The following is a 20,390-nucleotide window of genomic DNA, read 5'->3' on the forward strand; positions in this document are numbered from 1 at the left end:
GGGGGAGCTCATGGAAGCTGAGGACCAGATGGAAAGTTTCTGATCCAGGCAGATATTCATGGACCAAAGAGAATGGACTTGGGCCCCAAAATGCAGAGGGTGCTGAGATGCACCCCCCAGCCTCCCTGCAGCAGGGTGGGCCAGGGTCCAAGAACAGAGGCAGTCAGAGGCGGGGCCCTGGGGTCGGGGAGCCGGCAAGGTGGACTCCATGCTGGCGCTGTGGGGGCCGCCATCCATGCTGTCCCTGTAGGAGGGGGAGAGCCGCTAAGGTCCCGCGGGGTCACCAGCTCCGGCCCCTCCACCAAGGGCTCTGCATCAGTAACTTCCTGGTCACAGAAGGAAAATTCCTTTAAGGGAAGGATTCACCCCAGAGGCGCGGAGTGGGTCGCTGGGCAGAGGGGACAGAGGGCAGGTCGTGGGTGAGGGCCCCCGGCCCCGGCCCCCATCCAGGCTCCTGTGAACTGGGAGGGAGGCCATGGTCAGCGGTGGGACAAGCGTGGATGGGACCCTCCAACCCTGCCCTGTCCCTGCAGGGAAGCAGTGGGGAGGGCAGGCCGGGCTCTCCCTGAAGGGCTCACATCCCTGGGAGGCCCGGAAGGAACAGGGAGCAAGTTAATAAACAGTCCAGGTTCAAGTGCCCAGCAGATGGCATGGAGTGATGCAGCGGTTATGGGGTGGGGCAGTCGCGCTGTGGCCACGGGCAGTACTCACTGGGGGGTGGGGACTGTGGCAGGGGACAGGCATGTGCACAGAGCGGGGAGGGGCAGCACCGGAAGGGAAACAGCCTAGCACCTGGGAAGGGCTCAGGTTTTAGGGAAAGAAAGAGCTCAAGGCAGGGTTGGCCGGGAGTGGGGAGTCAAGCAAGCCCCCCCGAAGTGGCAGGCTGGCACCGAGGGGGCCTTGGTTGGGGCTGGGCCTTGGGGTTCACTCATTCCACTCCACTCACTGTAAAGGGGGGAGCACTAGAGACTCTGAAGAGGCAGTTTGCTGTGATCTGTGACTGGGAAAGAACTCTCTGGCTGTTGTAGGGAGAGTGGGGATGCCACAGGGAGGACAGGGAGCCCTTGAGAAGTGCCAGGGTGCCCAAGAAGAGGCCTGGTCTGTGAGGGCTGAGACGGGGAGGTCAGCCTGGCCCAGGGCAGGGAGGCAGGGGAAGCCTCATTTCCATCCCAACGGGGACCGCGGGGCCTCGGGGCCTCCTTGCAGCCAGGGGAGTCCTGGGGGGACGCCTGGGGTTTCTGGTTTGAAAGATGCGCAGGAAGGGAGGGTGGCTCATTAGGCTGCCCAAATCTCCCGGGTCTTCCCTGGTGGGCCAGTGGTTAAGACTCAGAGCTTCCACTGCGGGGTCACGGGTTTGGTCCCTGGTTGGGGAACTAGGATCCCGCATGCCACATGGCATGGTCAAAAAATTAAAAATATTTAAAAAGAATAGACTGCCCAAACCCCTAGTGTGTGGGTGACGACAGTGTCTGGCGAGGCTGACAGTCACCAGGAGCCACCCCCAAAACTGCTCTGGAAGTGTGATTTCACAGCCCCCACGGAGGGCCACTCAGCAAGATCAGTGAAACCCACAGAGATTCCTGGGAACCATTCTGCTCCTATGAATGAATCTTATCAACTGTCTAACATCCATGAGAAACGACAGGCAGCAGGACAGTCACTTCCCTTGTCGTAGCAAAGCACTGGGAACCCCCTGAGTGTGCATCAGTAGACGCCAGGGAAATTACTGCCGTGGTGCAGACAGTGGAGTGCTACGCGGCACATGGTGAGGGACCCGGCGCCTGTGTGCGGGGCCCGCGTGACGCGGTCCAGGAGGGGCCCCCGAGGCGCGAGGCGATGCCCACGGGCTCTGGCCTGCCCGGGGGCTTCGGGGTTGGTGCGCTGAGGCGAGCGTCAAGGCTGCCCTGCTGCCGCAGTGCTGGCGACTTCGACCTCACGACGGGGTGTTTTAAAGCCGGGCCTCCTCTGAGCTGGGAGCGGCCTTTGGGAAAAGGCAAGCCCTGCTCCTACTTAACGGGCTGAAGACTGAGGCCCGGGCTGGGTGGGGTTGCCGGAGAGGGGCCACCCAGCGCCCCATGAATTCGTGATGCACCCGCTTCAAACTCTACTGCCCACCGTCCCCTCCTTGCAGATAGATGCCTTGGGGTGGCAGTTTGGTAGGAAGCGGCCTGCCGTTCCCTCTGGGCTGGTACTCAGATTGCGGGTTTATGCGTGTGTCTGGGGAAGGAGGGTAATGGTGAATATCTGCACCCAGAGAAACCCTTGGCGTCGGAAGAGGAGGGGCAGCCTAGAACTTGTGGGGGGTCACTGAGGCGTGGGGATGATCAGGCAAGGGCTGGGGAGCCAGGATGTAGGGTTCAGTTCCGTTCAGTCACTCAGTCGTGTCCGACTCTGCGACCCCATGGATTGCAGCACGCCAGGCTTCCCTGTTCATCACCATCTCTTGGAGCTTACTCAAACTCATGTCCATCGAGTCAGTGATGCCATCCAGCCATCTCATGCTCTGTCGTTCCCTTCTCCTGCCTTCAATCTTTCCCAGCATAGGGTCTTTTCCAATGACTGTGTAGGGTTCAGTTCAGTTCAGTTCAGTTCAGTCGTGTCCGACTCTTTGCGGCCCCATGAACTGCAGCACGCCAGGCCTCCCTGTCCATCACCAACTCCCGGAGTTCATCCAAACTTAGGGAATCCCTGAAGTGGGAGGAGGGGCGAGCGGGCAGCTTCAGGAGGAGCCGGGCCAGCCAGGCCGAGCAGATGGCGTTGCAGATGGTGTTGCAGACGGCGCACTAAAGAAGCCTGTGAGGAAACGAACCTAGGGACATAAAACCAAAATAGCGGCTACCTCTGTTGGGGAGGCATTGAGTGCCCTGGGTAGCAGGGAGCCTTGTGGGCTTCTAGGAATGTTCTGTAATTTGACTTGGATGGTGGTTATGCAGGACTCCATATAAAGAACAGTCTTAAACTGTACACTTGAGTAGGGCATGTCACTGCTATTATACCTTAATTTTTAAAAAGCAGGCATAAACAATCTTTGGTGTTAAAGGTCAGAGTAGTGGATACATCAGGGGAAATATGTGCTGCAGGACTAGGAACATTCTATATCTTGATCCATCTTGCCATATGGGTCTATACATACATAAAGTTTAATCAAGAAAAAGGAAAAAAAAATTTTTTTTAGAAGTCACTGAGTCCTGTCCCACCCTTTGTGACCCTATGGACTGTAGCCTACCAGGCTCCTCTGTCCTTGAAACTCTCCAGGCAGGAATATGGGAGCGTGTTGCCATTTCATTCTCCAGGGGATCTTCCTGACCCAGGGATCGAATCCAGGTCTCCCATGCTAAAGGCAGACTCTTTACTGACTGAGCCACCAGGGTACAAAACAAAACAAGAAACCATGCTCTTAAATATTTGTACTCTTGTGTGTGTTATGGAGCTTCCCCAGGTGGCTCAGTGGTCAAGAATCTACCCTCCAATGCAGGCGATGCGTATTCAATCCCTGGGCCAGGAAGACCTCCTGGAAGAGGGCACGGCAACCCACTCCAGTATTCTTGCCTGGAGAATCCCGTGGACAGAAAAGCCTGTCAGGCTACAGTCCACAGGGTCACAAAGAGTTGGACATGACTGAAGCAACTCATCACACAAACACATGTATTATACCTCAGTTAAAAAAAAAAAAGGCCAAGCCAACAAAAGTGCCCCAAAACCAAAGATGCCCCACTGGTTTTAGGGTAAAGACCAAATTCTTCAGTTTACCTTGTTTTGTTTGTTTGTTGGAGTAGAGTTGAATTAAAATGCTGTGTTAGTTTCTGCTGCACACTTTACATTTTAAGTGATCAAATGTCTGAATTTGTCTGGGACAGTCCCAATTTTTTAAGCCAACAGCCACCAGGGCCCCTGACCTGAGCCTGGGCTGGGCTCCCCACTGCTGCAGGAATCAAAGGTTGGCCTGATTGCCTCTGAGCAGGGCGGGGGGCAGGGGGCGGACATCTGAAAGTGAAAGCGGGGCTCCTGGAGGAGGGTGGAGCTGGGGGTGGGGCGGGGGCCGGCTGATGTGACCGCAGCTGGAAAGCCCCAGCTGTGGGTCAGTCCCCCTGGCTGCTCCAGAGGCCCCATCGCCCGGGTCCCGCTCTGAGGGCCTGGCCCCGCCGGCTTCTCCTGGTGGCCCTGCTCTGCCTGGGGCCCAGCGTCTACTCACCCCGCAGGTATGTCCACGCAGGTAGAGGAGGAGGGCCTCTGGGGTGTTGTGGGCAGGAGGCGGGGATTCAAGGGCTTAGGGAAAATTCCGGTTCTGCCAGTGGCCTTCCAGGCTAATGGCTTCAGCTTAGAGCCCAGACCAGAATGCCAGCTCAAGTCATAGTGAACACGCGCACACACACACAGAAGCAGACAGACAGGGACATGAAGACACGCAGACAGATGGAGACGCACGGACACAGCCACTCACAGACCGTCTGAGGCACACACACCAGGGGACACCAGTCACAAAAGTGGCTGCACACCCACGGGCGGATGCGCCTACATGAAACTGCTTCTCTGTGTTCCTTGGGCACCTGCCATGGTTGGACGCTGGGTCAGCCCCACTCCCTGCCCTGGGGGGCTCCTGGTCAAGGGGAAGATGCCCCCGACCCTGGAAGTGCCCCTCCGTCATGGGAGGAGGCATGCGCAGGTCAGGAACCAGGCGCGGAGCAGGAGGTCCTGACTGTGGTCTGGGGCTCAGGGGGTCGGGGAAGACTTCTTGCTGGAGGAACCACCTGAGCTGAGCCGTGAAGGAGCCACGAAGCAGCTGGAGAAGGTGAGGGTGAGGTCGCTGTTGGCAGAGAGGACAGTCTGTACAAAGGTGCGGAGGACACGTGAGTGTATCCGAGTGATCAGAGTGGGTGAGCGAGTGAGTGAGAGACAGAGTAGAAGAAACTGGAGGGGCCAGGTACAGCCTTGCATGCCGAGCTAAGGAGGAGTGAGTGCCTCTCCTGAGGGGGATGGCAGTGCGGGGTGGGGACAAGGGCTCTATTTGGTGGCTGTACTAAGGGGAGCCTTTAAAGTTGGTATTTACTGATTTGTTTTTGGCTGTGCTGGGTCCTCACTGCTGCAGGGCTTTTCTCTGCTTCTGGCCAGTGGGGGCTGCGCTCTCGTTGTGGAGGGCAGGCCTCTCCCATCTCAGTGATTTCTTTCCTTGTGGAGCACAGGTTCTAGGCACGCGGGCTTCAGTACCTGCCATTCGGGGCTCTGGAGCACAGGCTCAATAGTTGGGGTGCAAGGGCTCAGTTGCCCCGCAGCATATGGGATTTTGCCGGATCAGGGATCGAACCCATTTCTCTTGCGTTGGCAGGTGGATTTTCTCCCACTGAGCTACCAGGAAAGCCTCAAGAAGGGAAGGCTTTTACGTGCCTTTTTGTTGTTGTTGTTCAGTCGCTCAGTCGTGTCCGACTCTGCGACCCCATGGACCGCAGCACGCCAGGCCTCCCTGTCCTTCGCCATCTCCCGGGGTTTGCTCAGATTTATGTCCATTGAGTCGGTGATGCCATCCAACTATCTCATCCTCTGTCGTCCCCTTCTCCTCCTGCCTTCAATCTTTCCCAGCACCAGGGTCTTTTCTAATGAGTCAACTCTTTGCATCATGTGGCCAAAGTACTACAACTTCACCTTCAGCATCAATCCTTCCAATAATTATTCAGGATTGATTTCCTTTAGGATTCACTGGTTTTGATCTCCTTACAGTCCAAGGGATTCAAGAGTCTTCTCCAACACCACAGTTCAAAAGCATTGAGTCTTCGGCACTCAGCCTTTTTTGTGGTCCAACTCTCAAATCCATACATGACCACTGTAAAGTCATAGCTTTGAGTATACAGACCTTTGTCAGCAAAGTAATGTCTCTGCTTTTTAATATGCTGTCTAGGTTTGTCATAGCTTTTCTTCCAAGGACCAAGCGTTTTCTAATTACACGGCTACAGTCACCATCTGCAGTGATTTTGAAGTCCAAGAAAATAGTCTGTCACTGTTTCCATTCTCCCTATCTATTTGCCATGAAGTGATGGAACTGGATGGCATGATCTTCATTTGTTGAATGCTGAATTTTAAGCCAGTTTTTTCACTCTCTTTCACCTTCGTCAAGAGACTCTTTACTTCTCCTTCACTTTCTGCCATAAGGGTGGTGTCATCTGCGTAGCTGAGTTTATTGATATTTCTCCCGACAATCTTGATTCCAGTTGTGCTTCATCCAGCCCAGCATTTCACACGATGGACTCTGCTTAGACATTAAATAAGCAGGGTGACAATATACAGCCTTGACGCACTCCTTTCCCAATTTTGAACCAGTCCATTGTTCCATGTCCGGTTAAGAACTTTTTGAAAATAGGCTTTTCTGGAGTGTCAGAAAGCTATTTCTAAGCAGGTAATCATAGCACCTCCAAATAATGACATTCTTATCAGGTCCTTCCCAATATTTATACCTCTTATTCATTTTTCTTGCCTTATTGACTTAACTAGTTCTTCTAGGCAAATGTTGAATGCCCTCAGAACACACATGCTTGTCTTCTTCCTTATTTCAGAAGAATCTTACCCAGCAGAGAAGGGCTTTAAAGGAGGTTTATATTCTGGCAAGACCCCCGACCCCTCTAAGGAGATGGAATCCAGGGGGTATAGGAAGGAGTACAGTTAGGACCTGTGACTACGAGGGAGACGCCGTCCTCTGCCCCAGCTGGCTACTTTGGAGCTTTGAAGGATGGGGTGCTGGCCCAGGCCCTGGGGAGGTGGCAAGATTGGGACTGCGATGGGATACCTGGGAGGGGCCACTATAGGAGGGCAGGCCTGGGAAAAGGGGGGGGGAGCTGGGGTGGAGATATCCAGTGCTGAGAGGAGCCCAGACCTGACTTGGTCACAGACAGGGTGGCCTCAGCTGGGAGCTTCGAGTAAGCATGGCCTCTGGGTGGTGCTCCCACCCCTGCTCCTGGCCCTGCAGTGGGCGTGATGCCCTGACCTGGAGAACATGGGCCTCAGGGCGCAGCCCAGGGCTGCGTCTCCTGGCTCCTGAAGCTCAGCTGAGGCCAAGGTGCAGGGGCCAGGGCCTCTGAACACTCAGGGCAATAGAACAGAGAGAAAGAGCCAGGAAGAGGCCCCATGGGTGGGGAGGCAGGCCCGGGGCCGGGGCCACGGCAGAGTCAGCAGGGAGTCTGCAGCCTAGAAGACACCAGCCTGATGCCCGAGAGGGCCCGCACAGGCAGGGATGACCCTCACACTGAAGGCTCACTGCCCCCGCAGGCTGCCTCCGGGGAGACGGAAGGGTGGATGGGCAGAGGTCCCCAGGCCAGTGAGGAGGCCCCATCGCCAGGGGCCAGTCCGGGGGCCTGATGAGCAGGCAGGTGCTACAGCACAGCCCCAGGACTGCTCGGAGGTGGAGGCAACTGCACCCTAGCCTCTGAAACCCAGGTCAGCTGTGGGGAGCAGAGGGAGAGGCTGGGAGAAGGAGCTGCCTGAGCAGAAGCTGGGAGGCTGGCTGGGTGCAGGCCCAGGAGGCCCGGGAGTGAGGCTGGAGGAAGTACAGACCATGATGGGGGGCGAGGGGGCTTCAAATGCCAGGCTGTGGGGAGCCACGGAAGGGTTTAAAGCAGGAGAGTGACCTGATTGACTTGTGCCTCGTGAAGGTCAAGAATGACTTGGGAAGCTGCTGAAGCAGGATTCAGGGAGCAGGGGACAGAGGGAACACCAGGGGGGCCTCGATGGGCTTTGGGACGAGGTGGTCAGGCAGGGTGGCTGGGTTTCAAGTCTCTGCCTCTGTTACCTCCCGTGAGACCCAGCCGGCAGCTGCCCCTCTTCCCCCAGAATTTTCCCCTCGGCTTCCTGGGAGAATTTCAAGTCTGATGCCACTCCTGGCATCTGGCAGCCTGCCCACCTTCGGACCCTCTGCCAGAAGAAAGGGTTCCCTGGGCAGCAATGCTGGGCTGCTGGTATTGGGAGACAGGGTTCAGCCTCTGCTCCCAGGTTCCTAGCCAGACCCAGGCTGGTCCTGACTCCCAGCCCCTGAGCTGTGTGGCTTAAGGCAAGACCCTGCCCCTCTCTGAGCCTGTTTCCTTATCTATGAAGTGGGGTGAATGACACCCTGTCACTTTGTTGTCATGGGGATCTGACACGTGCCAGGCATTGGACCGAGCATACAGTAGGTGCTTACTAAGTGTGAGCTCTTGCCAACCAAGGTAGTCTGGCTTGTCCTGCCCCCACACTCCCTGGAGACAGAGCCCAGAGCGGGGCAGGCTGGGCCCGGCTGGAATGGATCCTGCATCACCACTCCTGCCCCTGCTGGGCGCTGGGGGGCATGGTGCAGGGTGCAGGGGGAGACAGATGGCCACTGGCACGATGCTCCCTGCTGTGTTAGGGCTGATCTGAGGGCACGGTCCCTGAGTCCTGGCATCTGGGAGAACCAAGACCTGTGGCCAGAGCGGGGCTGATAAGGCCCGCATGGAGCACCTGGGCCGGCCCCTCCCTCCAGACAGCCTCCTTCCAGCTGCTCAGCCACCTGTGGGAGAGGAAGGTAGGCCTCAGTGACCCCCTGCATGTCTGTCCCCTGGAAGGACATCTTGCTGGCAGATGGGGGGAGGGGGGTGGGTTAGGGGCTGGGCCCTGCCCGTCCTGGTGTCAATCACCCCAGGCACACAGAGACCTGGGGAGAGGCCACTCCAGCCCAATATCACCCAAGGGTCAGGTGCTGGCTCCAGCCTGGCCTTTGTCCCCATGGTGGGGGGTGGCCTGGGGATGGGGGGTGGCTCAGCCTCTGGTTGGTCCGTGATTTCAGCAGATCCTGCCCTCTTTTGGGCCCTAGTTCCTTGGGCTGAAGTGAGAACTTGCTGGCCCCCACCACCTTCAACTTGTCTTTACACAGTGGGGTGGGTGGGAGGTCCCAGCAGGCCAAGAAGTTTCTCTTCTTTTTCCCCAACAGCCAGGCGGGGCTGAAAGGCGGTGGGGAGTGAGCAGAGCCTGGGGGAGCTTGAGGGTGATGAGGGCCCTGTGCCCAGGCCCCCAGGCCCTAGAGACCCCCTCCTGGTCCTCTACGGGGCCGAGGGGTTGGGGGGGGGCATGCAGTGGGGAAGAGAGTTGGGAGCCATCAGCCCCTGGTTAAATATAGAACCAAGGAGAAGGAAATGGCAACCCACTCCAGTGTTCTTGCCTGGAGAATCCCAGGGGCAGGGGAGCCTTGTGGGCTGCCATCTCTGGTGTGGCACAGAGTCGGACACGACTGAAGCCACTGAGCCGCAGCAGCATCAGCAGCAAGGCCCCTCCCACAGCCTTCCCTGCAGGCTGCAAGGCCTCGATAAGCCCCCGGTGGCCTTGGCCAGCCCCCTCCAGCCTGACCTCACCCCCGTCCAGTGCTGAAACATCCAGAAAAAGGGGTGGACGTCCTCCTCGAGGGCTGTTGAGCTCCGCTTTGAGCAGAAGCGCCAGTACTGGGAGGACGCCGTGCGGCAGGCGGGTGCCAAGGAGGCCCCGGGGGCGGCCAACCCTGCCCCCAATTTGGCGAGGCTCTTGGCCTAGCTCGGTGCTTTGGTTTGCTGCAACCTGCAGAAGGTGCAGCGGGAGGTGCACCCCACTAATGCGGCCCATGTCTTCCCGGCTTGGGAGGCCTATCTGCGTACCTTCCACGGCGCAGTGGCCGGGCGCCTCCAGAAGCTCGCACACGACACCCGCGGCTGCAAGCAGCTCTACGTGCTGCTGGACTGGGCCGCCAACGTCTACAGCAGGTGAGGCCCTGGCCGGAGGCCGCGGGGTGGGGCGAGGGCAAGGAGGGGCTGGCACTGCCCGCGCGCGAAGCCTTCAGGAACCTGCTCTGAAGGGCACAGGGCACCTTTTCCTCCCCGGGAGAGTGCTGGCTGTTAGGCACCCAAGATCCGAGATCCGGGAGCCCTTTGACATTCTCTCTTCCCCATCCCAGACCCTGGTGCTCTCCCTCTCGGGTTCCCGAAGCTGGAAAGCGCTCCGGGCGGGGTTGCTTCCGAGGCGGTGAGCCCAATGAGTCCCCCCTAGTCCACGCGGGGCCTTTGAGTGAACTGGCCAAGGGCGCCCCCTCCAGGCTGGACACAACCACGGGCTCACAGCGCTCCTTGAGGGCTGGCTTTCACCCCCACTCTTGCTTTGGATGGACACCTCGGTTCAGGGCTCTGCAGAACGTGATGGGGTGGATCTCCCGTCCCCCTGAGCGCTCCCCAGCTCCCCAGGACGACGGGCAGTTGGAGGGGGCGCCAAAGTGCTGGGCTCCTTAATATTCTGTGTGGCTGCAGACAGGCACCCGCCCCGGTGTGGGCTGGATCCTAGCTGGACCCTGAACTGCAAGGTCCTGGGGTCGTTTAGAGCTCAATCCTGGGTGAATCCGAGCATGAGGGTGGAGGTCACTCCCGAAGCAAGCGGGTCGAGGTCCATCCGGACTGCCATCTTTATGCTTTCGGGGCACGCTCCACCGACTGCTTAGCCAGGAAATCCTGAGGTGGGAAGTCGGGCGAAGGGGCGTTTGGCACGGAATCCTGGAGGGCGGGGTGGGGGGCCGGGCGTGTGAACGGAAGCCCAGATTCCGGGCCTCACAGCGATGGCCTTAGGCTTTGAGCCAAGGCAGAGGGCAGTGGGGGCAGCCGCGGCTGCATCAGAGTCCCGCCCCGACCTTCAGGCCCCGCCCTGCCTTCCAGTCCTGATTTCCTGGGCTCCCAGGACCAGGCTCTGCCCTGGGAGCCGCTGCCCCCTCTCCTGGCACCGGAAGTCTGGGCCCGACTGGAGGACTACACCAGCTTCCTGGAGGTGAGACCAGGGCAGGGCTGGGCCGGAGGGGCCGGGGTCCAGGTAGAGCGTGGTCAATGCCAGCGGGCTAGGGAGGCGCAGTGCCCAGAGTCTGAGCCTCTCTGCACCCTGCGGCCTCCGGCGTGGGCCTGTGTCCCGGCAGGGGTGCCCTTGCCTCCAAGGGTGCGCCCTAGGGCTTGGAGGTGGGGGGGGGGCCTCCCTCCTGGGAGGGTCTCACTCACCACGGCCCCCTTCTCTGGCCCTCAAAGACCAAGGTCGCAAGCTGCTTCGATGGCATCCTGCAGCTGGAGCAGAGCCCTGGGCGGCTGCAGACGCCCCCGACGTGCTGCAGGGCCTCTACCACACGTCGCTGTCCTTTGACGTCTGCATGGTGCGCTGGAGGGAAGGACGTGTGTTTGGGCCTCGGGCAGTGGAGACTCTCTTAAAAGTCACAGTCACAACTGCCTCTCCCCATAGGACAGGAGCCTGAGGCCCCACCTGGGTGCGCGGTCAGAGGTCTTCAGGTCTCATAGCCAAGCTGGGAGAGCGAGGCCACAGCTCCCAGCTTAGCGAGGGTGGTGGTGGGGTGGACCACGTGAGTGTCCGAAGCTGGGAGGGCTGACCCTCTGGAAATCGGGCCCCTTGGAAGTCGGAGCCAAGACTGGGAGGCAGATCAGGGAGGGTAGAGACGTCCCTGCGCCACGAGGTGGGCGCTGGGGACATCGGGACCGAGGGCTCGGAAGCGCTGGCTCGCAGGTCATGGTGGAGCACGTGAAGGCGGCCGGCGCCATCTCCGCAGAGCTGGAGGCCACCACGTTGGGGATCTGCGTGCCGACGCTGGGGCTCTTCCTGCACAGGTGCGGGCGAATCCTGGGCCGGGATGTGGTGGGCGGGGTGGCCAGGACGCTGGTTGTCCCTGGGGAGGAACTCACACATCCTGTTTCCTCGGAATCCGAGATTCCGGACAACTGGGAGGGAGAAGCCTGGAGGGCGGACTCGGGGTCTTAGCAGCCAGGGAGAGTCTCCAAGGCCCCTGCGTACCCCGCTCCAGGGTACGAAAAGGCTTTTCTGGAATCGGGGGCGGTGAGCGAGCCTAACCTGTGCGCCAGCATCAATGCCTGCCAGGAGCTCAGGTGGGTTTGTCCCGCGGTTCCCAGAGCGACCGGCAGGGGGCGCGCGAGACCTGGGAACAGCGACGCAGACACAGACCCTGCGGCCCCTTGGTGGCCTTGCCCGAAGGCCTCCCAGAGGGCACCCCTTCTCCGTGCTCGTCCCCGCCCCTGTCCCCCAGATGGGGTCCTCCCTTGGCCCCGCAGAGCTGAGGCCCTGGCAGGGACACGGGGAGCTTCAGGGCTGAGCAGAGGCCAAGGTTCCAGCCACCCTTGCCCGGCTCATCCCTGCCACCCAGGGCTCCATGCTCTCCTCCCTTCATCCTGCTCAGCCTTCTTCCTTTTAGGGACCCTCTCTCTTCTTGGAAGCCCTCCCTGACACTCCCCCTTCCCCAACCCCCAGGGCCTTGCTGGTGCCGGGGCTTGGGTTCCTCTGCCTCCAGGGGGCAGTGGCCCTCCGCTCTGGGCGGCCAGAGCCTTCACCCCAGGCCAAGCCGTAGTGTCCCCCAACTGAAGATGCATCAGCTACTGCTGATGGTGTGATGTCCCCACGGCCAGACGGGACTGCAGTGTGGGGGCTCAGAGAGGCATCGCCGCTGCTCCACGGTCACGCAGGCAGTACTTGCTGCATCTGGGAACCCAAAGCACAACCGTGATAAGGTGCTGGCTCTCGAACACTCTTTTGTCCCTAGACTGTGCCAGGCTGGTCCTGGGCACAGGGGACTCTGGTGTAGGCCATCTCTGATCAAGCCCCTGGTAGAAATTTAGCCTTTCTGGAGAAGGAAATGGCAACCCACTCGAGTACTCTTGCCAGGAAAATCCCATGGATGGAGGAGCCTGGCGAGCTACAGTCCATGGGGTCACCAAGAGTTGGACTCGACTGAAAGACTTCACTTCGGTGTCCCTGGGCTGCAAACTGGGAGAGCCTCCTCTATGATGAAATGGGGACATTGTGATATTTGGAGAGGCAGTTATGAGGCTCAAAGGGCTTCCCTGGGAGCTCAGAGGATAAAGAATCCACCTACAATATAGGAGGCCTGGGTTCAGTCCCCGGGTCGGGAAGATCCTCTGGAGAAGGGAATGGAAACTCACTCCAATATTCTGGCCTGGGGTATCCCGTGGACAGAGGAGCCTGGTGGGCTACAGTCACGGGGTCACAAAGAGTCGGACATGACTGAGCGACTCTCACGGGCGTCTGAGCAGGGCCTCTGGGCCAGGAAGGGCTGTGCTGCACTGTTCTGTCACCAGGAGGGATGGAGGTCTGGCTCAGCCCTGCCACAGGGGGGCCCTGCCATGCGGTGGGACCTCGATCACTCCCTGGCCCACCCCCCTGTGCTCGGCTCCCGGACTCAGTGCTGCCCCCTCACATGACCACTCCCAGGGCTTCTCCACTGTGCCGCCCCAGGGGGCTGCCCTTCACACTATAGTCTGAGTGATCGGAGCTGGGGTGGCACCCAGCCTTCACGGCTGTATGCCAGGCCGTGACCCCTTGCCCACTTTGCCCCCTCCTGGCCCTCCCCCCTCCCAGGACTCACCTTCTGGCCAAGTTCCCAGAAAGCTTTGGAGAGCTGGAGAAGGCCCTGGGGGCTGCCGCCCATGCCTTTCAGAAGCGGCTGCTCCAGGGCTTGCAGGGCGCTGTGCAGGTGAGGGGGTGGGCCCTTTCTCCCCACTTTCCTTGCCCAGCAGGTGCGCCCTGTGTCCTGGAGCCTGGGGGCCCAAGTCACAGCCCTCATTTACCATAGGGGCGTGTTGGGGTGGTGTTTCGGGCGCAGGCAGGGAACCCAGACACGTTCCCAGCTGAGCAAGAACAGTTGGGAAACAATTACCTGCATCCTTCACTCTCCTTGGGCTTCTCTGGTGGCTGAGATGGTAAAGAATCCACCTATAATTGCAGGACACCCAGGTTCGATCCCTGGGTGAGGAAGATCCCCTGGAGAAGGGAATGGCAACCCACTCTAGTATACTTACCTGGAGAATCCCATGGACGGAGGTACAGTCCATGCGGTCACAAAGAGTCAGACATGACTAAGAGACTAACGCTTTCAGTCTCCTCCTCTCAGAGACAAACTCTGAGACTCTCTGAGGACTCTCTCCTCAGAGAGGGTGCATCCAGGGAATGGCGCCTCATCCAGCCCCTCAAGGCGCCCCCAGGACTCCCGAGGCAAGGCCTGGCTAGAGGCTCAAACTCCAACCTTGCCCTCGGGGCCTCCGGGCCTGGAGGAGACAGTCTCAGGGAAAGGTCTAGAGCCAGGAGAGGGGCTGTCCCCAAGATACCTTAGAGAAGGGGGTCAGCTCCCCAGACTTTCTTCCTGATGCCAACTTGCCCTTTGGCCTGATTCGCCTCTGTCCGGAGCCATGCCTTGGGTGCCCAGGGGAGGGTCTAGTGGGTGCTGGGGGTCAGCTCTCGGCAGACTGCCCACCACTCTGCCCCCAGCCGCTCTTCAGGGACCTGTGCACCAAGGCCTGGCTGACCCAGGACCTGCTGCAGCCTGTCATGGACAAGGTGGTGGCCTTCTCGGGCCTCCTGGAGCACATGGCCCCACCCCTGGCCCAGGTATCCGGGGGCGGGGCGGGCGCTGGTAGGGGCGTGCCCAGGGCTCCTCCCTGTGACCCTGCGGGCCCCCCACAGGAGACTGCAGCAGGCACACAGCTATGTTGTCCCCGAGTACCTGGAGCAGACCCTGAGACCCCGCGAGCGGCTCCGGGGTGTCGACCAACTGAGCGGCTCTCAGAAGATGGGCCTCGAGGCGCAGGCCATCGGCAGCACCTTCCAGGGCTTGGTAGGAGCATCGCCCGATTGCCCCGGGGCGCTGGCCTTCTTGGGGGTTCTCCAGCCCGCGGACCCTCCAATAGCGCCCCCCTCAGTCTGGTTTCATCTCGCCCCCTGTAAGAGACCCCCGGTGGGCGGCTTTGACAAGCGGATCGCCCCACTTTCCGCGTGCCAGGGAGGGGCCAGGTGGGGAGGACACGTTGCATATATTTGCGTTTATTTGCATGTACTTTGAGGGCGGTGTAGGGGAGGGATGAGGGTCGCAGCCGCGTCTGATGGGCGGGGACTGTGTCGGACCTCTCCTCCACCCCACCCCCAGCAGAGCGAGCTCAGGCATGTCCTCCCCACACAGACACCCCTCATCTGGGCCGCTGGTCCCCGACTCCCCGTCTGATGCCAGGCAGGCCTTCCCCGCGGGGCCTGGGCTCACCCACCTGAGCAGACACGGAAAGCCTCCTCTGCGCCGTGTCGTGGGGAGGGAAAAGGAACCCTGAGCCCGGCCGCGTCCCTTTCCGCGGGGCCGGAGGCGGTCCCGGTAGGGCCGCGGTGGTGGCTGCAGGAGGGCTAAACCGGGCACTAACCGAGGGTCTGCAGGCGGGGGCGGGAAGGGGGCTGGGGGCGAGGGTGGCCCACCGCTCCCGCGTCTCCGCAGGGCTCCGAGGCCACGTGGCTGGGCCAAGCTATCCCGTGCGTGGCTGACATACTGGGCGAGACTTACAAAGACGATATAGGGCGGCACCTGCAGACGCTCATCAGAAGCTACCCCGACATCAGGTTCATACCCCGGAGCTGGTTCTGGGGACAGGAGACGGGGAGGGAGCCGCCGGGCGGGGCTCGGACTAGCCCCGGCCTCCGTGGGCAGGTGCGGGCTGCGCAACCTGCGGGCCCGGACCCTCAGGCTGCGGGGGCCCTGGTGGGATCGTCTCTGCCCTTCCCCGGTGTTCTAATCTCGCCGTCCTCATTCGCTCTTGTGGTCCCTGGAGTCTGAAGGGAGCCGGAGCCCTTCCTCCAGCGAGTCTTAGGGGAAGGCACAGGCCCCCAGCTCCGGGAGAAAGCCCTTTCTGGAAGCCCCAACACCTGCCAGAAGGAAGAAGGCTTTGATCCTAGGGTGTGTGTTTGGGGGGTGCTGAGTCATCACGCACGTGGAAATCCCAGCTGAATCTCTCCATGGCCTTGGAGATTCCAGGATGGGGAGGCTACAGAAAGCCCGGGCCTAGCCCCTTCCCGGTCCCCTGCCTCGCCCCGCCCCACCGGAGAATCCTCAGATCCCAGCCTGCGCCTTCTGTTTGGAAGGTTTCCCTTTGGACCCTCGGGGTTTCCCTGCGCAGGCTGGCCGGCCCTCCCTCGCTGCGGGAGACAGTGCTTCCAGCTCCTTGGGGTGCTCGGGGGCGGGAAGGGCGGCACACTGGGCCAAGCCTCCCACCCGCACGTGCCTGTCTGTTGCCGCTGGGCCGGGGCGGCTCTGACTCCCCTGCCTGCCCCCTCCGGCATCGCGGCATCGGCACCGCGGCCCCCTGCTGCCTCCCTTAGCGCACTAGTTTTCCGGAACCTCTGCCTGGGCCTCAGAGGCCGTTCCCATCAGGCTTGCTTCTTCCCGTCTCCGCCGGGCTTTGCACCCTTCAAGACCCCGGCACCCCCCAGGAATGCTGGGTGCCCTAATGCTTCCAGTCCGAGCCCCGGGGTCTCCCTCGCCCTGGGGTCCGGGGTGTCACTGGAGCTGTTGAGTCTGCAGCGGGGGCCCGCGTGTCTCTGCAGGCGGGACCACGTGCTGGCCATCCTGGCGCTGCGCCGACTGGGCCGCCGTCGGAACCAGCACTTCCTGCGCCACGCCCAGGCCCTGCTGAGGGCTGCGGCCAAGGCCGGCAGCTCCGGGGCTGCGGGGGGCCGCGTGCTCTTCGAGGAGATGGAGTTGTCCACCTCCATAGACGTGCTGGTTACCTGCATATAGTGCTGCTGGCCTGAGAAGGGGCTGACCCCAGTGGACGGAGGGGCGGCCACCTTCCCCTGGCACCGAGCCCCAAGCTGGGACACCTGGAAGGCAGCCTCAGCTCAACCCCAGGCCTGAAGCCCCCAGTGGTGGACCGTCCATCCTCCTCCTTCTGATGGCCAGGAGGAGGTCATGCCAGGCATGCCAGCAAGCCTGAGAGGCATTCCAGGCATTTGGAGGGGGGTTTGGCGCAGAAGTTCCCTTTGGTACTGCCCACCCGGGAAGGCCTCCCTGCCTAACTGTCCCACCCACCTGAATGTGAAAATGAACAGAGTATTTATTTTTTAAATAAACATGAATTAAAATGGTATCTCTCTAAGGGGGGGGTGGGGCCAAGTTGACTTCAGACAGAAGGTCTGTGTCCCCACACACCCAGGGGCCGGCCAGAGGTTCCGTGGTGACTCCCTTTTCCTGCCCACTGTACCAACGGGGAGACTGAGGCAGGTCTGAACCGGGAAGGCCCACCGCTGTGGTTACAGAGCAAAACAAACTTCGACCCCGGATCCCCAGGGGCCCTGGCCTCACGTGCCAAGTGAGCCTCGCCCCGCAGGGGTGGGCACTGCTCTGTCCTGTTCTAAGCAAGCCTGCGCCCTGGCAGACAAGGAAAGGCCAAAGCTTGTTCTACAGCTTGAGGTGTTTGGGTTAGATGTGCGAGGGACTTCCCAGCAGTGAAAGTTGTGTGCTGCTGCAGGGCAAGTGTCAGCCTGGACTGCGTGTGTGGAGGTGGACCCTGCAGGTCCTGGCTCTGGACGTGAGGCTGCAAGGAGCTTACTCCGGCCTGACCCCTGCAAACCTCCCTCTTCGTCTTTCTCTCTCGAACACGTGGCACTGAAATTTGGCTCCAGCCTGCAGGCAAGCCTGCTAGGAAACCCCGTTTGCGTTGGCAACCTGGGGCTTTCCAGGAAAGCAGAGCGCTGAGATGGGGATTGACAGCGAGGCGCTGAGGGAGGCCACACCAGCTGCCTCTCCCCCACCCTCCCCTCTGTTGGGATCCTGGGGGGTCAGGAGCAAGTGCCAGGCACAGCCTGCCCGGGCACGGGGCCAGAAGGAAGAAGAGGAGGGGTTTTGGTTCCAGGCCCCATGATTAGGGGTGGGGTGGGGGCAGGGCGTGTGAGTGCTGACGCTGGCGGCCAGCCCTAGTGTCAGTGGGGAAACTGAGGCCAGCACAGGATGGAGGTCTGCGCTGCTTCACACCAGGCCCCAGCACGGGTGGCCTGAAGTCCTATAGCTGGCGGGGCGGCGGGAAGGTATCCAAGGGGTGCCTCTTTCCCTGGGAGCGGCAGGGGACTGACAGGCCAGCCTGACCCCACAATCAGCCCGGTGGCCGGCAGAGGTCGGGTAGGGCCGTGCTACAGGAAGCCTTGCCCTGGTTTGGTCCTGGCCAGCTTCTCCACAGGGAGCCCCTGCCACCCCCGACACCTTTGCGTCCCCGGCCCCTCAAAGAGACCCCTCCTGCAGCCCCGGCCGCGGCCCTGACTGATGGGCCTGGCCCTGCCTGAGCCCCTGGGCTGCAGGCAGAGGGTCCAGGCTGGTTTCTGAGCCAGGCGTAGTCCTTGTTGTTGTGCTTGCTTTCCAGTCAGGAGACTGTAGGCAAGTTTCTTCACCTCTCTGCACCTGTTTTTTCCAGCTGCGAAATGGGGGTGCTGTCTGTGCCTCCCAGGCCAGGAGTGAAGCAAGGGCCTGCCATAAAGCCAGGTTTGCGGACCTATGACCCCATGTTCCACTGGGCCTGGCATCAAAAAGCAGCAAAGACCCTGGATGTGGAGGTGGGGGGTCCACCAGTGAATCCTGAAGTGGGTGGGGCCTGCGAGTGGGGAACAGCCCCAGGGGAGTCGGGGAGGAAGGAGGGGCTAAGCAGCCTCTGAGTGGCAGCGGGAAGGATGTAGGCAGAGACCCAGGCCCAGAGCCAGAAAGGCAGGGTTTTCCTGGCTGGACCCTCTGTGCCCAGGTGGCTTGTGTGCCCCGGCTGTGTTCCTGTGAGCCCAGCAGAGCGTGAGGGGCTGGGGTCAGCTTCCCAAGGCCGAGTTGGGGTGAATAGGAGGCCAGATGGCAGCTCATATGAGGGGTGCAGCCAGGGAGGCCGGGGACTGCAAGGAGGGCTGAGGCCAGGGCACCCCAGCTGGCTCGGTTCCAGGGCCCTGGCCATTGGCCATTCTGTCCCGGGCTGAGGGGCTGTGCTCAGGACCCTGCCCACCGCCAGGTCCCAGGAGGCCTCGCGAAGAGCCAAGTGTTTCCCTGGCCATTCTATTGTCTGGGCCAAGCACGGATGGGGGAGAGGGCTGGCTCTCTGAGCTGCTTCCGGACTTGAGGACCAGGTTGTCTGGCTGATAAGGAAGCATGTACGTGTGTGTGTGTGTGTGTGCGTTCACGTGTGTGTGTGTTCACGTATGTGTGTGTTCCTGGAAGGTGCCAGCCCCTGTCAGCGCCCAGGGATGGTGGAGGGTGGGGCTTGCCCAGTGTCTGTTCCTCTGTGCAGCAGACACCCTGCATGCCCCCAGAGCTCGGGTCCCAGGCCCCACCTCTGCCTGGCCACCCCCTTCTCCCTGTGCCGCCCCCTGCTCTTCCCCCTTGGGCTCAGCTTGGCTTTGCCATTGCCCACATTTCCTGCGGCTCCTTTGTGGATGGAGGGTCGTCTCTGGCCCTGAGCCTGTGGCTCCTTGATGAGGCTAGGGGTGAGAGGGTGCGGGGGCCAGCCTGCCCAAGGCAGGATGCTCAGCTTCAAGGACAGGAAACCCAACCTGCTGACCCAAGACAGCCTGGGCAACAGGAGGGACCTGGTGTCCCCCTCACTCCACCTGGGCACGTTCCCTCTGTGGCCCTTCGCCCAGCCTGGGGCCAACCCTGCTCAAGGGTGTTCGGGTCTCAGCTGCTGTCTCCCGCAGCAGGTGAGCCGGCCCGGACGTCTCTGAGGCTCTGTCCCCTCCTCTGTGACAGGAGATGCTGGGAGGCTGTGCCCAGCAGGAGTGGAGCTCAGGGGTAGGTGGGATTGGCCAGAGACCCTGCAGCTGGGGCGCCAGGAGGGGCAGCCGGCCTGCCACCTCCGTGCCCGCGCAGCCGCTCCCTCCTCCTCCCTGGTCTGCTGACCGTGGCCCCTTCCTTCCTGGACTTCATGGGCCCCTGGACACTTGGGCGGCCCCCTTAGCGGCCGGGCTGCAGTCCTCACAGAGCCCCCATCGCTGCCCCAGGGGGAAGAAGGGGCTGCAGGATGCCCAAGGCCGCGCTGTCCCCTCTCTCGCCTCCTCCTTTTCTACCTCAGAGTCCTTTAGGGACCTCTAGCAGGTCAGAGGGTCCCCCTCCCACCAAGGTCAATGTCTGCCCACCATCCTTTGGCCCCGGGGGGAGGAGCTGGGACTGGGCCACCCTGGGCTAGATGGTGCTTCTCCAGCCATCTCCCAGTGTGGAGCGCTGGGTGGCCAGCCTGTGCGCCTGTACTGGGCAGGGTGATCAAAATTAATATAGATTAGTTGATTGCAGATCAATTGTAAATCAACTGTATTTAAATTTTTTTAATAAAGGATTAGGCTGTGGATTCAGCTGGGAGCTGGGAGCCCAGCTCTGCACCTTGCTAGCTGTGTGACGTTGGGCAGGTTACTCCACCTCTCTGGGCCCCAGCTCCTGGTATAATGTTGGGAGCATTAGGGGAGAAAGTGCAAATGTGCAGGACCAGGGCCAGCCTGCCTGTTTGCACTCCCTCAGGATGGCAATTATTGCTATTTACATGCTCCCTCTCCTTGAAGCCCTTCTGGCAGCCCCCTAAGCGAGTGTCTGCTCTGTTTCC

The 20,390-nt window shown here is 61.0% G+C and overlaps 1 protein-coding gene across 1 annotated transcript; it reads left to right on the forward strand.

Moving 5' to 3' along the window:
• The first annotated feature begins 475 nt into the window (after nucleotides 1-475).
• LOC129633959 (exocyst complex component 3-like protein 4) lies at nucleotides 476-16,573 on the forward strand. The gene is given in 15 exon segments (XM_055555910.1): nucleotides 476-485; nucleotides 1,676-1,872; nucleotides 2,132-2,230; nucleotides 4,715-4,795; nucleotides 9,367-9,722; nucleotides 10,659-10,767; nucleotides 11,016-11,061; nucleotides 11,064-11,137; nucleotides 11,503-11,605; nucleotides 11,798-11,879; nucleotides 13,384-13,498; nucleotides 14,290-14,409; nucleotides 14,483-14,635; nucleotides 15,278-15,399; nucleotides 16,381-16,573. Coding segments are annotated over 15 exon segments (1,860 nt in total).
• The last annotated feature ends 3,817 nt before the right edge of the window (nucleotides 16,574-20,390 follow it).

Source organism: Bubalus kerabau, chromosome 19 (genome assembly GCF_029407905.1).
Source record: "Bubalus kerabau isolate K-KA32 ecotype Philippines breed swamp buffalo chromosome 19, PCC_UOA_SB_1v2, whole genome shotgun sequence".
Classification (NCBI taxonomy): Eukaryota; Metazoa; Chordata; class Mammalia; order Artiodactyla; family Bovidae; genus Bubalus; species Bubalus kerabau.